The 22,733-nt window shown below is 34.8% G+C and overlaps 1 protein-coding gene across 1 annotated transcript; it reads right to left on the reverse strand.

The window, feature by feature from the left end:
* Nucleotides 1–455: 455 nt before the first annotated feature.
* On the reverse strand, nt 456–3,503 carry LOC108346974 (subtilisin-like protease SBT1.1). The gene is made up of 2 exons (XM_017586052.2): nt 3,350–3,503; nt 456–2,949 (listed from the first exon to the last, which is right to left on the reverse strand). Exon 2 carries the CDS (start codon nt 2,942–2,944, stop codon nt 626–628), a length of 2,319 nt encoding a protein of 772 aa, XP_017441541.1. The 5' UTR covers nt 2,945–2,949; nt 3,350–3,503; the 3' UTR covers nt 456–625.
* Nucleotides 3,504–22,733: the final 19,230 nt, after the last annotated feature.

Here is a 22,733-nt window from a genome sequence, read left to right on the forward strand (position 1 = left end):
CAATACGAATGAAATTCTAAACTCAAGGTTTGTTAGACTCAAATTTTCAATTTTTTTAAAATTCAAAATTTAAAAATTTGGATAATAAAAAAAAAATATTTTTTTTAGTAATTTAGTAAAAAATATTCCCTATGTTTTTCCTAATTCCATCTCTCTTTTTTTTAGTATAAGTGATTTTGTATTAACTATTTTTCATTATATACAGACAAAAAGGGTTATTGATTTGGAATGGGGAATAGTATATGATTTTGGTTACATTAAATTTAACTGTAAAAGAATTTCCTCTGTATAATTTATTTTTACCCATTTAAAATATAAAGTTATTATTTCATCTGTAATATCAATTTTAAATAGATAAAAAACATTTATTTTTGGGGTAAGAAAATTTAGAGATAGATATATATTTTTTTAATTTAATCAATTAATGAAGAGCACCTAATAATATAAAACAGTGATTTTAACTTAAAGATGGTACAAGTGTTCTTTTATTCAATAAAGCTTAAAGATAGTAACAAAGTTACAGTAATAGTGTGCTGCATCATAATTCTGAGATAAAGCTCCCCTGCTAGTTCTGAGGTTAAAATTTATTTTTCTGCTATAGGAATTCTATTGAAAGACCTTTCTATCATTTCCATGTCACTGCTATAGGGCTTCTAACAGCATATTTACCTGATACCCAAGTAAGTGATCCAAATGATGAGTTTCCAGTAACTGTTGTATTCCCATTTGAAACAAAACTCACCTTATAACTCATTTTTTGACCAGTTTTTCTGAAACTGATATTCCTTGGTTCAACCCTGACAGATACTCCATTTGGTTCTTCCACCTTCACTGCATAAGAAATTTTGGGGTTTCCTACATTTGTAACTACCCTCTTGAATGTCACACTAGCCTTTAGAGCCCTTGTGCCAAATAGCACAGCAAATGAGGGGTAGTTCAAGTCACCAGCTTGAAGAGCTGATTTTTTGGGGCATGTAAAATTACCTTTTGACAATAAAGCAATCTGGGAGGGTGTGTATTTCAGGCTGCACAAGTAATTTAGGTAATCTTTGGTGGTGATGTCATAGACCAATCCTGGATCAGAAGCTCTTTCAGGGTTAACATGGCCTGAACCAAATGCAAAGGGGTCAGCAAGTGCTGAAGTTTTTGAACCATAGTCAGCAATTGCAGCACCTTTGTTGTTTGATACAGAAGCAGTAGTCATCAGAGCAGATTTGATGGCTGCTGGTGACCAACCATTGTGCGCAGATTTGATCAAGGCTGCTATACCACTAACATGAGGACATGACATTGAGGTACCTGAGACTATGTTAAATACTGCACTTGTTTTGTCGCTCTTGAGCATGCTTGGACTAGTTATGGGAGGCCAAGCAGCCAAGATGTTCACACCAGGTGCAGTAACATCTGGTTTGATCACATCTCCTCCTACTGCACTTGGTCCTCTAGAAGAAAATGCTGCCATAGCTGGTGCAGGGTCTCCATATGCTGTCCCTTGGAAGGAAATTGAAGCTGTTGGTGCTTTTGCAGAGTGAATGTAGCTTCTGATTATTTTACTTGCAGAGGCCCCTAAAGATGTGCCTGGCAAAACATGATGGTCAGCAAAAAGTTCTTCTCCCTGGTTTTCTGAGTTGAGTAGTATCATTCCTGCTCCACCTGCCATCTTCACTTCTTCTCCCTTTGCAGTTCTACTGTTTATTCCACGTTCGCAGGCAACTATTTTTCCTTTGACAAACTTTGGATCAAGAGAACCTTTGGTGCAATACTGTGCTGTCCTATGTTCTTTTGAGGAATTGACATAAACAAGAGGCAATTGGTTAGTTTTCTTGCCCTTGTACAATGATGACCCTTTGAAAAGCTTTCCATTTCCAAGCTTCACTTGAGTTGGAAAGCTCCTATCAGTGTAGCTAGCAGCAACAGTCATGATCCACGGGGCAACATTTCCAACAGTAGAACTAAAAGGGCCTGAATTGCCTGCCGAGCAAGAAACAAAAACACCGTTTTGTGTTGCTCCAAATGAGGCTATGGCAATGCTATCGCTGTAATAAGGTCTGGCACTGCCACCTAATGAGAGTGACAGTACATCAACACCATCAGCAACAGCTTTGTCAATAGCTGCTAATATGTCAGAGTTAGCACAGCCTAAACGCCAGCATACTTTATAAGCAGCTATTCTTGAGGTATACCTCATTCCACTGGCTGAACCACTGGCCAAGCCGAAAAAGCTGGCATTCTTCACCATGTTTCCAGCTGCCGTTGAGGCTGTGTGTGATCCATGTCCTTGAGCATCTCTAGCAGAACGATAGTCCATGGTTTCATTGATCCTTCCTGCAAATTTTTCATACCCTTGAAGAAAGACTCTTGCACCAACAAGCTTCTTGTTACAACTTGAGGCAGAGAAATTGGTGCCTGCTTCACAAGCTCCTTTCCACCGAGAGGGTACTTTGGACAAACCAGTGTCTTGGAAACTGATGTGTTCAGGCCATATTCCTGTATCAAGGACTCCTATGATCACATCTGAGGCCAAGTTAGAAGCACTCCAAAGTCCTTCTCCCTCCTGCAGGCCAAGAAAATGGGGGGTGTAGGTTGTGTGAAGGGTCAATAGTTCATCAGGTAATGCTGCAACGAAGCCATCCACTTGGTTCAAGTACTCAAGCTGCTTATTTGAAAGTTGAGCAGCAAAACCGAAAAGGCTGGTTTCATAAACATAAAGGAGTTGAGGTTCTCCTCCTCCTTCTTCTTCTTCGAATGAAGCTTCAGAGATGAAATCAATGACTGATTTGAACCAAGGTTTTGATTTGAACCAAGGTTTTGCCAAGCCTTGGGAATGGACTGAGGCTTCCATCTTGGTCTTGTCCATGTGTACTATGTATGTCTGCTTCTCCACTACTGCTACTGACTTTGTCACCATAAAGGCCAGGAAGAGTAGGAGTGCCCTGAAGTTCATGTTGCCTACACAAAAGTGACAGCAGACAAAAAGAAAAACACTTTATATAATATTTTATCTAACAAAATAAAAGTAGTATACTTTTATATAACATGTTCAAACTTCAATGAACTTTTTTTCCTTACTGCATACTTTTTTGTTTGGTTTTTACAGACATAATTCTTAGCAATGCAAACTATCTCTAATCTTTCTTTATGAAGCATATATCCTACTCTAGAAACATGTATAAAAAACTTACAGGAAAAAATTCCCTATTTGTGTAGATCACACTTTATAAGTATACCATGCAAGCAACATTCTAAACAATACTACTAGAGTAAATGATACATAGCTAATTAGTGTTTACTAAAAAACTAGAAGCTATCAATAAACAGTGACAGAGACAATGGAGGTAGAGGTTCAAACCAATGCTGCAGTTAGCACAAGAACACTAGAGAAAAAGATATGGGGGGTGAAGAATGCTAGTGGTTGCTAACACTGAATCTTTAATAAGCACAAGAAGAAAAAGTTAAAGGCATTAAAATTTTGTGTGTTCATTAAATTGCAGTTCTGCAATGCCAATGAGTCTACCTTTTGTATTCTTATCTTCTACTTCAAGACTGCACCATTTAAGTTCTTATATACTTATTGTGATGGCAACTGGTCCAATGATGGGCCATTGTATATTTAGTGGTGCAAATATTTTTCTCTATTCAGTTGCAAGTTATATTATTGACCATGATAGTTGTTTCCACTTACAACTTTTGCATTATTTTATCCTTTTATGAAGGCCCTTTTAATTTCAAATTGACATTTATAGTTCTGACATCATTTCTTCATTATAGAATATTGTGGTATCTTAGACACAGTTCTAACAATGTTCATGTGGGCCAAAGGCACATCTTATTTTACTTAAGTCAATTAGTGAGCTCTGCAAATGGAAACGAATCTACCTCACCATGGTCTTGCCAACAGAGGGTGTTGAATCAGTCAACACCAGTTAATTAAGTTCTAGCTAGTAATTTACATTATGTTGACTAACCAAATACACCTCAGATTGCACCAATGTGGAAGTTCATGCAAATTTTTTCATCTCTTATCTTTGCAACTGATAACATATCCATTATCTTTTGTTTATTTCCTTTAGCATAAATCTCAGATGAAGTTCCTTACATATTGTTATTGAAATTTCAACTAAAGTGAAACTTAAACCTCTAACTCTGACTGAATTACAGTTTATAAACTGTATCTAACTTTGAATTTTTTTACATTTCATTTTAGTGCAGTTGCACCCATTAAGCCACACTAATATCAGTGTGCTTCAAACTGATCCTTTATTCAGTGTATGAAGCTGAAAAAGTAGTTGATTTGATGGCATTGTGGTTGCCCATTTAGTTCAATTTAGTGGAGTCTTTGGAAATCTTTTCAGATCCAGAAGGATGGTGAGTCTGAAATTTTATTAGGAGATTTCTAAGTGGGAAGACAACACTTTTGATCAGCACTCTCACATGCTACAACTGTTTACTATTATTGTTTGCTGTTCTAGCTTTCTAAATAAGGGAATTAGTACGTGTCAGCTAAGCAAGAACAGAAGACTCTTTTTGGGACCACAACTTTAGTGCTAGCTAAGTCTTGGAATGTCCTTATGAATGATATGCACTCATTGATGCAAGAATTTTAAGAGCTGAAGATACAAAGAGTTCTCCTTAGTTTGTGTTTTAAAGCGTGTATCACATTTTACACTTTGACATCTCATGTCCACTAGGAAGGTAAGATCAAATTATAAAATATAAATAAAGATAAATTATTAAGAATCTAAGTGTTATTTTAAATCATTGAATAAAAATGAATTTTACTGATTACTTTTATTTATATATATATATATATATATATATATATATATATATATATATATATATATATATATATATATATATTACAATTTCAAGTGTGAATCTAAGTTTTACATGAGAAAGTAGAATATTATATAAAGGTGAAGACATGTTAACACATTGTTTTAAAGTTTTGGATAAAGAGTGATGTCAATATCTTGTGTGATTGGACTCAAGTTTTATTGATGATTAATTAACATGATGATACAAACCTTCTTTTGAGTCAAATCTAAAACTATTTCTCACTTACTCATTCAGATGACAAATGAGTGTGTTCTATTAAGAAATTTGTGAATCAATTAACAATTGCTTCTATTTTTTTGTTAAACCACTTCCGTAGTCCTTATTTATGTTGGGTTTTTCCAAATAGATTTCTTTCTTAATTTTTTTCCCCAATTGAGTCCTTAAAAGTGAAAAATTGACTCAATTGGCTCACTGCCGTTAAATTGGGTTAACCAGGTTAAGTTTTTTATGACCTGATAGTTTGACTGTGGTAAATTTTTAATACGTGACATTAACACAGGTTGGTACGTGGAATTTAATTATATTATACATTTAAATATTAGGGTTTGGTGGTGAATTTTAAAATGGGCCATATGTAGAGGGTGCTAAATCTAAAGATGAGGAATTATGGATTTAGGGTTCGTTCTTCTTGGATTAAAATTGGCAACCATTGAAAGCACTTGAAGGTTGAAGATGCAAGACGAAAGTGGCAAGACGCAAGATGAAAGAATGTCTATGGGCCATTCGTGTTTGTCTTTCACTTTCAATAAGTGTCGAAAGCAATTCCGCTATGTCAGCTCTTGCGGAGATGGAGGAAGGAATGACGCATAAGTGATTTGCCATTATGGAGAGAAGTATGTGTTGAGGACTGCAAAAACCAGTAAGAATCGAGGAAAACAATTCTGAAGTTGCCCTAAGTATAAGGTTAGAAGTGAAAATGTTGGATGCAACTACTTCAGATGGTGCAACGATGGTGGATTTGACGAAAGTGTTAGTTGTGAGTTGTTGGAAACAAAGGATGAGAGGTTGCTGAAGAGTGAACAAAATGAAAGTGATAGTTGATCTGGAGAAAGCTGTGATGAGTCTTCAAACATGAACGAAATTGTTCGTAGGGATTGTTAGTTAGTGTTCTATGTGTAATGAACATTATTATAGATGTTCATGGGAAGGGCATGATATGTTGTTGTAGGTGTAATGTAAGGAAATTTAATGTATTCGTCCAGTTTAATGTTATTAAGATGTGTTTCAATGTATTGTTGTTGTTGCAGATGTTTAATGAAATTAAGATTTCCAAACAATGAGATGAAATGGTGTGTCTGATTTGGTACATTGTGGTTTTGTTTTTTGAAGAAGAAGTGGAGGCAATTTGCATTGCTTTTGTTGAGTTAATTCATCAGACATTGAAATGGCAGTACAATCTGTGCAGTGAACCAATTAGTAATAACAGTGCATAAAATCTACCATTCATAATTCACCAATGTTAGCTCAGGAAAATGAAATTAACACCAAGCTTTTTAAAGTAACTGCAACAACATTCCCAACACATCTTTTAACTTATCAATATCAGTTTGTAGTAACATTTTGAGTTGGTAAAGCTTCAACTTCAGTAATGTCTTCAACTCAAGACCCATTACTCAAAACAAGAATAATTTATTTCCCATTCTTCTCAATATTCATTTAAAGATAAAAAAACAAATTTGTGATGGACATAAGTAGTACAACAACAATTAATGGCACATAATGTGTAGTCATCCATTACTGATATCAAGATGGACATAATAACATATGCTATATTAATAACAAAATGTAGTCATCCATTACAAAGCTTTGTTCATAGAAATATCAAGATCTAGAATACTAAAATATAAAACATTGCTCATACAACAATGCTTTCATCTATTACATTTCCTTTCATGTATTAAAATGTTCATTAGACATGTGGTGCTATGGTTAAGCTTCTTCCACATGTGCTTGACCCTCAGACAATGGAATGGGTTCTTCTCCCTATGGCTGCACAACATGTTCTTCATTTCTTTTGGGACAACGTGTTATGTTGTGGCCTAGTTCCCTACACAACCTACATCTCTTCAGTAATCCACCTTTTGTCATTCTTGTTGAATCATTTTTCATCTCTCACTACTCTAACCTCCTTTTCTTATTCGGTCTACCAGGCAACTTTCTTTTTTATGGAGGCATGACATCAGGATATTGACTGATTTCCTAGAGGTTCTTTCCATTAATAGGATAGATAATGGACGAGTAAATTTTTTCATAGGTTGACTTCTGAAACCAAGAAGGTATGTAGTCCTCTCCATCTATGTTCAGAAACCTCATTGTTTCCAATGCATGAACACAAGATATTCCACTAATGCTCCATTTTCTACAGGAACATGAATATTCATCTATGTTCACCACAAAATTCTCCCCACTTTATGACACATGTTTGACTTCAACTAGCTTGTGTACAGACTAACTGTGAACATAACCCAACATTAGTGCAGACCACCTGTGCGAATAAATGAACAAAGAAAAACATATACCAGAATTGTTCAATACCTGGGAATCCAATATTTTGTTAGTTGTGCCTCCTTTTGTAGTCTACTAACTATTTTTGGACAAATTGATGATTGAAATGACCTTACCCTTGACCTATTAGTGGCCCATCTCTTCATCATGTAAAGTCTGATTTCCTCTAACATCTCTTCATCATGTTGTATGGTTGGTAACAGTGTGAATGAGTAGGCAAGTTAATTGATATTCATTTTCAAACTATGCATATGAAATAAAAGACAATAAATTACAATTCAATTTACCTTATGAAAATCTTTTTGTGTGGCCTGTAAGCCATTTTTTTAGATATTCCTATGTTCCATTTCCTACTAATTTTATCTCTAATATCAACTCCCTTAGCATTAGGATTTTTTCTGAGTGTTTTTTCCAATTTTTTACTTAGTCATTTTGCATTCAGTATGCGCAACTTGTGCTCCCTACTACATGTGTGGGTGTCCACAACAGTCCTCAATTGCCACGTATGCGCTGCCTCCATGCAACCATAATATGCCATCCAAGGACATTGTCCTTTTTCTCCCACACATTTAAGCCTTATTCTTTTCTTATCATTTTTAACAAATTTGATATTTCTTCCATTGTCTAGTGCATATGTTTTGATTGCATCCAAGATGTCCTATTTGTCTCTAAAATATGTTCTCACTTCTCATTTGAAATCAACAATAGTTTTAGGCATAGTAAATGTAACCAATTTCCCATAACCCTTTTTGTTGATAGAGGGAACACTATGATAGTTGAACCTAATCCCTATGATAGTGATTTTTGATGATGACAACACATTGGTAATAAAAACACATGAATATGTACTGTGGCATATGTCATATGTTGTATGTGTTTCTGATTATTATGAAATATGCACATATTGTGATTGTCACATGTGTTGAACATATAATATGTTGATTGTTACATAATGTGTTAGTAAAGTGATCATAACTTGAGTTTGATAATGAAATGCTGCTGAAATCCAGCCATTCTCTCAAGTTCATTACTTGAAACTGTTTTAGCTTGTCTCCCTTTAGCTCCTTTCCCCTAAGGAAAGCCGTCTGAGTTAGAATTCCTCACCACACCACATCCAAACACTGCCACACATTTCCTCAAACACCTTGCAAGCACCGGAACATCTCCATTCCGTTGCCACTTTTGGTCCGAGAAGTCGCTCCAATCTTGAACGTGGAGGCTGCTTCCATCATTTGGCATCCAGAGTCAGTCGTCCACGCTGTGCTTCAACGAGCTAAGTTGCTTTTTCATTCATTTCCAGTTTTGTCCGTGTTGTGCTGTTCTCTGTCACCAATTGTTTGATTTGTTTTTCTAATATTTTATGATTTGATTTTATGTTTGAGTGAATAATTGTTTTCGTTCACTGTTCCTTAGTCTTTGTCAATCATTTTAATCGGTGCATCTTCTTTAAGTTTCGTTTCCATTCAGCTTAATCATTGTTCCAGTTGTGTCTCGGTCATGTGCAAATGTTTTTGCAGTTTTACCTCTGTCACAATGTTTAATTCTTTTCAGCCGTGATTTCTTTCTGTTTTTTTTTTAGTCTAGTGTGTTTCTAGCTATATGTTGATCATGAAAAGCAATGGAACCATGTCCAGCTTTGATCATTTGAGCTTACACCATTGCACACTGATTTTAACAATTCAAATTCTGCAGAAACTGTATTTTCGATTTTGATATACTGTTAATCTGATTTCATCCAGATTTATGTTGTTTTAAGCTTCGAGCAAGTTTGTCTAATGATTTAAACTGTGTCTAAAGTAATTGCAAATCATATGCATGAAAGAAAAGCAAAATGAGTGGCTGAGTTCATCATACTCTGATTTCAAACACTGCACAAAGAGTCATATTTTGGTGCATTTTGTATAAGTTGTTTTGTCCAGTTTTTTTGTGCTTCTTAAGTTTTGTGCAAGCTTGCTTACTGATTTTAAATAAGTCTCAAGTGATTCCAACTCCTAAAATTCTCAGAATTGTAAAATCAGTATTTGAGTTGATCAAAAATCTGATTCTCAAAACTGTCACAGTATTTTTTTTCCAGCTTTGCACTATGCTGTAATCATTTCCATGTCTTAGGCCATTGTTACTTCTCCTAGCTCACATGTTCAAGCTAGATCTAGTTGCTTAGGACCTTTCCTACATGTTTCTTGATCCATCCAACTTTGATTCTGTTGTTTATTCATTTTCATGTGCTGTTTGGCCACTTTTGCTGCATAAGTGGCAACTACAAAGGTGATTTTGGAATTTTGAGTGTTTCGGTGCAGTTTGCATGTTTGTCCAAGTATATTTGGTGAATTGAAATCTGTTTCTACTATTCATATGGTCATTTTTGAACCTATCCAAAAACACACCAGCCAAACCACCAAATTTTGATAAATTTTGGGAAGTGAACCAGTGGATTTTGTTGTGGTTACTTTCTTTGCTGCCTAAGTGATTGCACACATTCAATTTCATAATATAAACTTGCTGGAACTCTCAATTGAGCATTAACCACAGTATCATTCCTTTTGACCACTGATGTTTCCATTTTTCCAGCCTTTGTTTCTGGTGCAGTCAGCATTGCTTTGTTGTTTGACATTGTACATATTTTGATTTGCATTCCTAGATTGACAAGAGCTGAGATTCTGTTTCCATATAAATTTAAATGCTTATACCAATGTAAACAAATGATAAAAAGCAAATTAATCCCTGCAATCCAGTTTTGAAAGGTTAAAAACCATAAAACACAAATTTTGCTTCTCTTTGTGACATTTCATCAAACAGTTTGGAAAATTATCAAACAATTCACTGCACTTGATTTTGATCTTCATTTTTGAGTTTTCTTATTTTTTTTTTAATCTGATCTAGTGCCTTTCCTAGGTTCATTTCTTGTCCCTCCTTTGATTCAATGCTTAAACTCAATTGAATTCAACTTTTTTGGCTTTCAAATTGTACCACACAAAAGTTGTTTTTGTGTGACTTCTCTTGAAGTTCGAACTCTCCTCCTCCTTCTACTTTCGTCCAAACTTTCAAGAAGAGGTTCCGAAGTGATTCTGCTCATAGTTCGAACTGTATCCTGCATACACAAGAAAACAAGTTCCTAGAAACAATTGTTAGCACAAAAAGATAGAAAAGATAGATTAAAAAGATAGAAAGATAAAGATTAAAAACAAAAGATAAGAAGATAAAAAATAAAAAATAAAAACTAAAAATATCAAAAGATAAACTAAAAAGATAAAAAAAAAATCAAGTCAAAGTTAATCAATAATCACACAAATAGAATAGTTCAACCATGAGTCCCCAGCAACGGCGCCAAAAACTTGTTAATCCTCGGCAAGTGTAACCGAATCGTATCAAGTAATAAAACTGGTAAGACCAAGTATCGTTTTCCCAAAGGACTCACGGCCTAGACAGTTATGTGATTTGTTGATTATCTAAGACTTGTAAAAGCAATTCTTTGAGATTTTAAATGCAAATTACTAAAAAGTAAATATGAATGCATGTATTGATCAATGGAAAGGAAGAAGTAAAACACGTGATTTGAATTATATGAATGATTATGTTGTTGGGGTTTATTAATTTGATCCTATCCACTCTCATGTAGTCAATAATTCATCTTTCTTCATTAATGTTAGTGCCACTTTCTAAATTACTTTAAACCCAATGTCTTGGTGAAAAAAGCCTACTCACAATCACTAGTTTACAATGTCTTGTCTCCCTAGCAATTATTCATGCATTATTTCGCACAAAAGCTTAAAGGCAACCAACCTTCATATTCTTATGTCTAGGTTTATACTACTATTGGGAGAGATTCCCCAGATCTAGATTTCCCCGTATGTGTCTATATCGACAAAATCAATAATCATGCAATAGAATGAGTTAAACAAAGCATGCATTGAGCAAAAAGGAAAAACCCTAACAATTAATGAAAGAAAGCATATGTATTAAAGAACCAATTCAATACATAAGAGTTTCAAAGGATTACATTAATTCCCCAACAACAATAAAGGTTTAGTTCACCATATTCATGGTGAAACTAGATGAAAACAATGGAAGAATGAAAGATAAAACCCTAGAATTTGAAGAGTGGAGCTTGAGCATCCAAAATCCTCCTCCAAGGGGTGAAGAAAGTGTAATTTGCTTCGTTCCAGCCAAAGATGATTGACCTAGGACGACTAAAACCTTATATAGTATTCTAAAAATTACAGAAAAGTGGTCCAAGGCCCATAAAAAGGGCGCTCAGCGGTAAGCGCGACACTTCAGATTGGCGCTCAGCTGCATTTTCCCCTCAACGGTTACTGCGGGATCAAGAATGTCACTCAGCGGTAATTCCCGCTCAGCGGTACTCGCGTCTTCTCTTTTTGTGCACTTTTCACTTTCTTTTCTGATTCCAACTTCTTCCTACTTCACTTCTTTCATCCAATTCATCTTAAAACCTGCAAAAAACAAGGAAACCAAGCATAAAACCCATCCAACTCTCTTATTTCAAAAATATAAACAAAAGCATGATTCCAAGCTAGTTTCTAAGTCATAAAGGTTGTCTTTAAGGTCAATTTTAAGTAGAAAAATAACAGTTTTTCAACTGTTATCAATATCTAAGTTAGATTGTGCTAAAAATTTTTATAGAGGTGATCAAACGCTTCAAGAAACAAGAAATTGAAGTCGTGGACTATTCTTGAAGATTTCTTGAGAGACAAGCTTGATTGATTTGAAGAATTTGATCTTTCTGCACAACTGAGGTGCTTGCTGTGTGATCAGGAGAAGTTTCGCAATCTGTGTGTTGTTGTTCCCTATGCGTGTTGCTAGGAAGAAGAACGAGGAGTTCTTGTACTTTGCGAGGGTTCTTAAAGGGGTGACTATAGGAGGGGATTGTTCTTGCTATAGGGTTTTTGTATTTGGCTATATTAGATTAGTGAGTTAGTGATGTGATTTACATTTTGACAGTGTGGTCGCTGTAAAGACCTTGTTGTAAAAACTCAGATCTCTATAGTGCAAATTGGCTTTCAATCTCAGGTTGATTGAAAGGACACTGGCTGTAGGCATTAAGGCCGAACTAGTATAAAACTTAGAGTTTGATTTTTTTGCTCCCTATTTCTCTACATTAATCGATTACATACTGTCATCATTTGAATACACATATTGTTATATTGCATACACATTGCTTGTTGTTCAGAAAAAAAGGTTTAAAGATTCATCCTATTTGTGAAAAAGATTTGAAAAACGAGTATTTTTATAAAACACCAATTCACCCCCTCTTGGTGTTGAGAAACAAAGCTCATCATTTCTAGCACTTTTCATCATTACTTTAACTATCACTGATGTCAGGAGTAATTAAGTCCTCAAATTCCCATTCATCATTGAACAAATTGCTATCACTAATGTCATCATCATCCAAATCTAACTCGGAAATAACACTCCAATCTGACCTCTCCATTTCAAGTGAAACAGATTCAACTTCAACCTCCATATTACAAGACCTTCCACTTTCTCTTAAGTCACACTCGACATTTATGTTAACTAAGTCCTCCATACTATTCACCTCACCATTATCATCATCATCCGATGTACTCCATTTATGAACTTCTACTTGTATGTCATCCAAGTCTCTCAAATCTCCCAACTCTTGTGTTATACCACCATCGCCCTCACCGTCATGTACTTCTATTCTGTCAGCCTCACCATCATCTAATTATCTCCTCTCACCCTCGCCATCATGTCCTTTTATCATGTCACCATCAACACCTACAGCTTCACCAAACTATTGTGTTTCAGCACCATCTCCCAAGGATTGACTACCACATACACCCTCAGCATGATCTTTTTGTATGGCCTGACCCAACTGTTCAGTTACACCACCATCATCTTCTTTTGTCCTCTCATCCAAAACTGCACAATCACCACCCTCATGCATCATTGCTGCAAGTTCCTCACGTCCTTCATCAACATCATATTCAATCATGTGTATGACATCAGATTGAGACATAGTGTGGACAACATATAAATGAACCTTACCATTTAACCTAGCTAAATTCACCATATGCATAGCTCCTCTGTCATCAAATAATGGTTCTAACCTGTAATCTAAGACAAAACCACATCCAACAAAGAACCACAAATCCTTAAATCCATCATACCCAAGCCATTTCACTACACTTAGTACAACAAAGTAACTCCATAAGTCAGTGTCAAAATACATAATATCAGTTTCCCCTTTATACTTAAGGAACTCTTCGTTCATGAACTTCCCCCATGCTGAATAACCACCTCTATATCATCCTCCATCAAAGACAACACAATCAACAGTATTCTACACCTATAAATAACCATAAAACGACAAAAAACATCATATATTAAAACAAATCCAAGTGATATGACAAAAGAAAGGTACTTTAACTATGGGGGACATGGGGGACCACAACCGCAATAAGCATACAACACATTTTCGGACAACCCCAACCCCACATTCCAAAAATCATGGCCACATGACTACAAAAAGCACCGAATATTAAATTCAAATTTACCTATACTACATATACTAACCTTGTACAAAATTCCACTCCAACCACTTTCGATACACGTCCAAGGACTTCGCGATTCACATCTCACCTGGTGATTGCAAATACCCAAGCCTTAATTAACTAAACACCCTCTCCAATAACGACTTCGTGCAACGTCAAAGAACACTCTACTTCAGAATTTTAATCCCAATTTCTGACCCAATTTCAATGAACCCTAATTCCTAACATTATACATTTCAGAAAACCTAATTTTAAAATGTATAATATAATGAAATTTCATGTACCAACCTGTGCTAATGTCACGTATTAAAAATTTATCATGTTAAGCTGCCAGATCATCAAAAACTTAATCTCGTTAACTCAATTTAACGGTAGGGAGTCAATTGAGTCAATTTTTCACTTTTAAGGACTCAATGGGGGAAAATTAAGAAAGGGATCTATTTGGAAAACCCCAACATAAATAGGTACTGCAGAAGTGGTTTAACTTTTTTTTTATACTTGAGCAAATATTTAGAATTGAGAAATTTTATTTACAAGTAGTTTAATTTTTAGTTTATTAACCTTATAAAATATTTTAGATTTTTTTTTCTTAAAATGTTCACTTCTCATCTTTAATCTATAGATAAAGTTGGTGGAAAATCTGTCAAATTTCAAAATAATTGGGAGAGGGTGTGATTTACTTTTTGAAAGTTAAAGTTTCTTAATGAAATAATAATAATGGTTGTTATCATACCAATGTCAATATATTGTTTGCATTATTATGATAGGTGCTCTTAGATATGTCATAATAAATTTTAAACTTTATTACAAAATTGTCATCATGTCTAGTTATTATGATAGGTTTTCTAAAATACGTCCTAATAACATTTTCTTTTATTAGGAAAATGCCATCGATCTAGCTATTATGATAGGTTTTCCAAAATATATTACAATAACATTTTCTTTTATTACAAAATTGTCACCGGTCAGCTTATTATAATAGGTAGATTTCACCTATCACAATAAGTCATCATAAAAAAATATTTTTTCCACTAATGATTATCATGTAAAAATAAAAAGTATGGAAACACAGTCTCGAAGAACAATAATCATAAAGTAGTACTATAATTATTAAAAACTTATGAAATAAATCATCAAAAGAAAACACAAAACATTACAAATGAATTATTTGACCCTAAAAATTTTGTGATATATTTCATTAAAATTCTCAAAATTTAGGAAATTATAAATGTTAATAGTTTCATCTAGTTCATTAAATTTAACCACTTACTTTTATTTTGTTGTCTAAATATATAGTACCTAAACTATCAAGCGAATTTGTTTTTAATCCATCTTTCAAACTAAGCTAAGTTTTGATCCTTCTCGTTAAGGAAATCATAATTTTTCGTCCTCCAAAACCAACGGTGTTAAAAAGAAGGTGAGGTGGCTAACGGTGGTGTGCCAAGTCATTTTTTCTTTTCTTCTTTTCTAACGTTGTCCCTCCCTCTTCCTACATCTCTTTCCTTGCATCTTCACGCCCAACTTCTCTTCCTCCTTCTTCCACTCTTCTTCAGGCCCAGCTTCTCGCCCTCCTTCTTCCACTCTTCCCGCCGTATCAAAAAACTCTTCTCAAAGATCACAAAACTCTTCCATCTATCCGCCCATCCGGCGTTAGCTCCGAAGCGATAACCTCGTCCGAGCGTCCGTCTAGGAGAGATCGGTGACCAACACGCTGCCTTTCATGGCCACGACGTGCATACGCACCGCCCGAGCATGCCGCCATGGAGTTGGCGGACTCCGAAGGAATCTTCAAGAACTTTGAAGGTGCGCTCCGTCACGAACCTCACGAACGATGGCGAAGAGTTCGGAAGCACCAACAACCATAGGGGAAAGGCGAAGCGAGGAGGACCAACGACAAAGTGGTTGAGATCAAATTGTGTTATGTTGCATTTCTCGTCTTCAAGAGGAAAATGCTTCCCAGAAATTATAGATATTTATTGTGGTTTATGATTTTGTATCTTTAATTTGGATTGAGCTGATAAACTCTGAATTCCATCTTTCCCATAATTTAATATTTTCGTATCAGGAGACATGCAAGTAAATTTTGGCTTAACCCCCAGTTGTTGATCTCTTGCCTAATTTCATTTTCATAATCAAACATAACACAATTTATTGCAGGGTTTGAATGAGGCCTTTTGGTATTTAGATCACTTTCTTCATCCACATTAACAGCTTTTCCTTCCTCCTTGATGTTCAACGGGTTTGATGCCTCATGAGTTTGGTCACAATGTATGTCTTTTAACTCTTAAAATGGTATAACTCTGGTTCATCTCTCTGGACCCAAATATTTGTATAATGAATGCCATCAGAATGGCTTGATGCATCCCGTGCACCTTCGGTATCACTACTTGCAGACCCTTCAATTTGGTATGTTATCTCCTAAAAACGGCCATGAATTGCAGCACATCCATTTTTAGAATAATGAAGAAATTGAAGATGCATGCCACATGGATTATTTGATGATACATAATCAACCACGTAACCGTTTGCAGCATAATTGAGGCAGACACCTACACCTGAACATTCTGATTTTTTCTCTATTCTGGCTCTTGTTCTCCACTCGGGAACCAGTGTTGCAATTTCATTGTCTATCATATTTGTCAAATTGATATTGGACTACTTTTGAGTCAAATCAAATTTTCTTTTGCGATACGGCGGTGGATGGAAGAGTGGAAGAAGGAGGAAGAGAAGTTGAGCATGAAGAACCAAGGAAAGAGATGGAGGAAGAGGGAGAAGTAGTCAAAGATTGACTCAATGTCAGAAAAGAAAAAATGATCTGGCACACCACTGTTAGCCATCTCACCTTCTTTTTAACACTGTTAGTTTTTGAGGACCAAAAACTAAGGTTTCATTAAGGAAAAGGACTAAAATGTACCTTACTTTGAAAGAGGGACTAAAAAAAATTCGCTTGATAGTTTAGGAACTAAAAACATATTTAACCCTTTAATTTTCAAGGTATTAAAATTATAAGTATATAAGGAATTACATAAAATCTTATTAAATACATCTTTTTTAAATGACAAATACATATGTGTTTAGATACATCCGATTAAAAGTAGTGAATATTAGTTATATAATCAAACGCAAATTATTAATTTTTTAATCTTAATAATTTATTTTAATTATATTATAAAAACCATCTATTTTAATTATATAGTTATTATTTGCCCCTCTTACATTTTCTACGCTACCTTATTAATTTTTTTAATGATAAATATACATTATATTTAAATGTGTCGAAATTGAATTTTAATGTGAATAAACCTTTTAGAGATGCATTGTATTTTGATGTGATTCATTATATCATAATAAACTATTTTCTTTATAGAAAATGGAAATTTTTATTTAACATCCATCTACTTTCTCTTATCACTTATCAATCCATTTAAAAATAAAATAATTATTTTATTGTGATTATACTCTTAAGCCGAATTTTATTTAAAGACAATAGATACATTTGTAAATCTTCATGGTGTTTAAATACTCATGTTTGTAACCATTATGCAAGCTTTGGTTCAATAACTTTTTCTTGTACATAAACATGTTTTAAATTTTTATAAATATAATGAAGTTCAATTTCATCTATTCTTTTTTTCTTCTATAAGTGATTGCTAACATGACATATCAAGATGGAGGAACTTCAAAGTCAATCTAAATATTTTAAATTAATTTTAATTGTTATAAAAAGTTATTTTGCAAGTATTAATTGAAACATAGAAAAAACTCTATAAAGAGAGTTTGAATACAGTTTTTAAAACTTTTCGCAAATAAGTGTTTAAGTGTTTTTGCAAGAATTAGACAATCTACAATAAGTATTAAGCACTTATATTTCTAAGAGCGTTTAGGAAAATTTTAAAAACAAAAACAATAAGGCAAACTTATTTTTATATTAGTTCGCTCTAAAACTAAATTACCATATTAAGAAGTGGGCTTTTAAGCCTAACTCAACCCCACAAAATCAGCTTATAAGGTGAGTTTTACACCCTACTTATATATTATAATTTGGTCTTATCTCTAATCGATATGAGACTTTCAATACACCCCTTTCACGCCGAGGTATACACATCTCGTGCTTGATAGTAGAAATTGGGTGGTCCGACAACGGGTGGAATAGAAATGCCCAAGAAACAAGAAATATCGCTAGGATAGACTCTAACCACGGCTCTGATACCATATTAAGAAAGTGGTTTTAAGCCTAACTAAACCCCACAAAATCGGCTTGTAAGGTGAGGTTTACACCCCACTTATATATTATAATTTGGCCTTATCTCTAATTGATGTGGGACTTCCAACATCTCCCTTAAGCACTCTTAAGGAGTTCCACTAAGTTTTTAAAAAATTACGAGTTTAACCACTCTTGGTTTTAAAACTAATTAACCTATTGGTTCACCAAGTTTTACCACTCCTAGTATCTCACTAGTCTAACTGACTAGACCGTTTAACTTCATTGAGTTAATCAACCAAGTATTTTAATTCACTCCTAAATATACAAACACAACAAATGTGTTTTTAGAAAACAAGTAAATATTCTAACTCTTGTAGAGATGATAAGTTTTCAATACAAAGAAATATGAAGACTTGTAATAATATTTTTTACAAACACAATGTGCTACACGATGAAAACTTGAGAGAAAATGACAACATAAAATTCATAGAGTATTCTTATTATCTTCTCTTCATGCAATCTTCTTTATATAGCTTTCTTCAAAAAAGATTTGTTACTCAAAAGCATTGAATTTCTCGTCGGTAGGTAGCTTTTTGGGAACTCAGATGCTATACGCTTTTGCAAAAATAGCTTGTACGGATGAGTAGAGCGTAAAGCACTTGAAGAAACATTCCCAGAATGTCTTCTTATCTCTTAATATTCTTTTGATTTAATGCAAAACATTTGAAAAAGCTTTATATTTTTGTGATCTGCACAAATAAAGAGAATACAACATATTAGACAAAAAAGTATTATTCGTACATGCATTTAATACGTTAGGAGTTAACCATTTAGGAAAAGTACAGTTTAGACAAGTTCTGGTTTTAGAGTAACGTTGAATGTTTATGATAGTATTAATATGATAATAACGTTTAGCATGTTTATCCTAGACAATTCATTTTTATTAGATGTTATTTCATTAAATAATGTTTATTAAATTTCAAAACATGAGTTGCTAAACGGTCTTGTCTTATTAGACGATTTGTTTTAACATTAATATCTTACTCTAAAATATATATATATAAGAAAACTAATTTATATATCTAATCTATTCATTTTCTGATACACTATTTATGTGTATTCAATTACAATAAAGATGTTTACGTAGTGCATACATGCACTCTTTATTATGTCATCTTATAATTTATATATATATATATATATATATATATATATATATATATATATATATATATATATTCTACCTTAACCTTAACCGCTAACATTATCTCTTCTCCTAGCTTCCTTTTCTTTTGCAATATTGGCCTAGCTTCGTTGAAGGTAGATAGCTTGTGGTAGGCTACCCTTAGGTTGACCCTTGGGAGGTCAACTATTGTCTATGCATATATATCAACATTATCAATAAAATCTTGACCTATAACCTTTTTTCCTTCTTTGTTCATTGTTGCTCCTATCTTCTGACCCCGACCCTTCTGTTAAGGAAAAATCTTGGTTTCTCCAACGGGCTCTAAGCCTTCATCACTACTTAATTTGTGTTCAAGATCATCCCCTTCTATGATCATATTGGCCATGTTTTCTTGCTCAACATTGTTAAAAGTGAGTGATGGAATTAGGAGGCTTAAACTCGTATGTAGAATTCTTGAGTTGTCTTCTAATGGTCACAAACCATGATCATATATCAATGATCATTGGAATTTCATGGCTAGGTGGGGAATGAACACTGTTGTGCCAAGTAAGTTGAAGGATGGTCACCCCAAGAGGATGTTGTAATATGTGTTAGTGTCTATTGTAAGAACCGAGAGGTTTAGAAGAGTTTGGAGTAGACAAGTGTAAGCAAAGGATGTGACCGAGCGGTTTAGATTAAAATAAGATTGATATATAAATGAAAAGTTTAAAAAGTCTCGTTCCATTCTCTGAATACAACTTTATCTCTCTAATTTCTTCTACTCTCTTCTTTTCTCCTTCTTCTCTTTAGAGTTCTTCAATCTCACTTCATTTGTTTAACGATCACACCGTGAATAAGCAATCTGGGAGACAAAAGCTTTATTTTTCGCCGATCAGTTTCGTGTGTAGAGCTGGTAAGTTTCGTTTCCCTAGAGTCTTGTGCAATTCTGAAACTCTTTGCCACATGCAAGCAATAATTCGGGTTACATGTGTAAATCAGTTTTCTCTCCTCAATTCTGACTTCGTTCTTGGTCCTTTGGTTGGTCTCTTCTCACAAATCAGTGAGGTATAGGTGTTCTTAGGATTTTCTGGAGGTGTGAGCAAATTTCTGGAAGGGTAGAAGATTCCCGTTCAGTTGAGAGGTAAGGGAAGCTAGTTAATTTAATTGTTTGGTTGATGATGTATGAAAACGTTGTTTGATGGTTTTGCATGTGGGTGAAATTGAATGTTTGGGTGTTCAACATTGTTTGTGTGACATGTTAAATGTTGTGATTATTGAGTTGTAGATTATGCAGATTTTGGAGTGAATTCTGGGTTGAGAAAAATATTCAGTTTTGGTAAATTCTAGTGTGTATTTCATTCTGCAGAAGTTCTGCAGAATTATACAGAAAGTCGAGCATTCGTTGTTGACCGCTCGGACAGGTTCAGGTACTCGGTCATTAATTTGGTTCGGTCTTAGCGGTATTCGGTTTTTAGTAGTATTCGGTCTTAGTGTTGTTCGGTTTCGTACTGACGTTCGGTTTTAACAGTTCATTTTCGGCCTTGGCAATATTAGGTTTGATATTAGCGTTTGTTATTAGTCGTACTCGGTTCTGTATTAGCGTTCGGTTTAGTAGTGCTAGGTTTCATATAAGTGTTAGGTTTTGTATTCCTGTTCGGTCTTAGTAGTGTTCGGTTTTGTATTCGCGTTCGGTCTTAGAAGTGCTTGGTGTTGTATTAATGTTCGATCTGAGTAGTGCTCAGTGTTATATTAACGTTCAGTTTTAGTAGTATTCGGTTTAGTCATAACGTTCGGTCTCGTACTAGTATTCGGTTTAGCGATGAAGTTCGGTCTTGTACTGGTGTTCGGTCTTAACTGTGTTTGGCCTTAACTGTGTTCGGCCTTTTATGGGACTTACCTGTTAATGACTGTTCGGTAATGTTTTAGTGATTGGTATTGTATTAGTTTTGGTTTAAGTTTTTAGTGTTCTATCTAAGTTAAAAAGTGTTCGGTTGTGTAAGTGTTCGACCCTTCAACTACAGTAGGCCCATGATTTGAGCCTTACTCGTTGAATGACCGTTCGGTCATGTTCACGTGTTATGAGTGTTTTTCCATTCGGTCTCATTCATAGGTTATGTTGATCTTTTTTGTTCGGTCGTACTCAGGGGTTGTGCTGTTGTCTGTTCGATTTTCTTCTACGAAATGTTATTCGGTCTTTAAATGTTGATTTCATTGTTTGGTTCGGATTGATTATTAGAGTTGTATTGATCTATCTTGTATGAGAAATTGTATTAAAATTCAAATAAAGTATGATGTTCCAACTGGTATGAAAGAGAATTCCAAGGAGGAATGTCTCAATGATTAGTTAATCAAGTTGGTGGTATAGTATGAATATGAATAGCGAAATCCACGACGTTCATCCTGAAATTCTAATGATTACAAAGTCTCAAGTAGAGATGGGTAAGTCATGTCGTGAGAATAGCAGGAGGCCCTAGCTGAGGGGGGGGGGGGGGGGGGGGGGGGGGGGGGGTCGTACGGTGAGTGATAACGGGTTAACCTCATGTGGTAGCTGATGGGTTTCCAGTTACTACACCCACGAGTGCACGAACGACCAAAGCTACATATTCATACTAGTCCGGACGGTCGGTTCAAGTGGTCGGTCGATATGTGTTTATATGTTTTTCTACATGTGTATGATTATCTGATATGTTTGTTTGGATTGTATGTTCACATGACTATTAAATGACACTGGCTTACCCTTCTTTTTTTCTTGTTATGTTACCCGTTCGGCATTTTCTCCTTTGCAATGATCATCCGGTGGATGTGAGCAGAGGATGGCGAATGTTCGGTGGAGCAAACGCTGGATGGAGAGGACCCAACTGCTTAGACTAGGACCGATCGGTCAGGTGGAGAATTTTTTTAGGGACCGATCGGTTATGTTTAAAGTTTTGTTCTTTAGATAGAATTTTGTGAAGTTTTAATTTTATGGTTATTTTTGGATAACTGTATTGTTAACACTTTATTACTTAGTAGATGACTATTCTATTTTATCATGTTATGTGATGACTCTATAATATAGTTATACTATATTTTTAGGATGTTACATCTATGACCAGGTACCAAATAGGTATGGTCTCTGTTAAATCCTTTTCTCCAAAGGTTGTATGCAGGTCGATGTAGCCCTTGGTACTCTCACTTTCTCTCCAGAAATAACTATATATCGACTCATCATATAAAGTCATTACCTTTTCTACTAACTCCAACTAAGTTTCCCACTATGATGACCATAGGGTCGTCTTGATTTGGATCCACTCCTTGAATGTCGACATCTGTAAAGGTAAGAGGAGGCCTTTCCTTCCTCTAAAAGTTCGGGATATGACTTTAGCTAACTGCACAACCTTAGATGTCTCTTCTTGGCTGAAGATGAAGATCTTTCTCCAACGAAACCTCCAGATATAGTATTGATTATACCCCTTAATAGGGGTCTAGCATTAGAGAGTCTCACTTCGTG

Source organism: Vigna angularis, chromosome 9, assembly GCF_016808095.1.
Source record: "Vigna angularis cultivar LongXiaoDou No.4 chromosome 9, ASM1680809v1, whole genome shotgun sequence".
NCBI classification, from domain to species: Eukaryota; Viridiplantae; Streptophyta; class Magnoliopsida; order Fabales; family Fabaceae; genus Vigna; species Vigna angularis.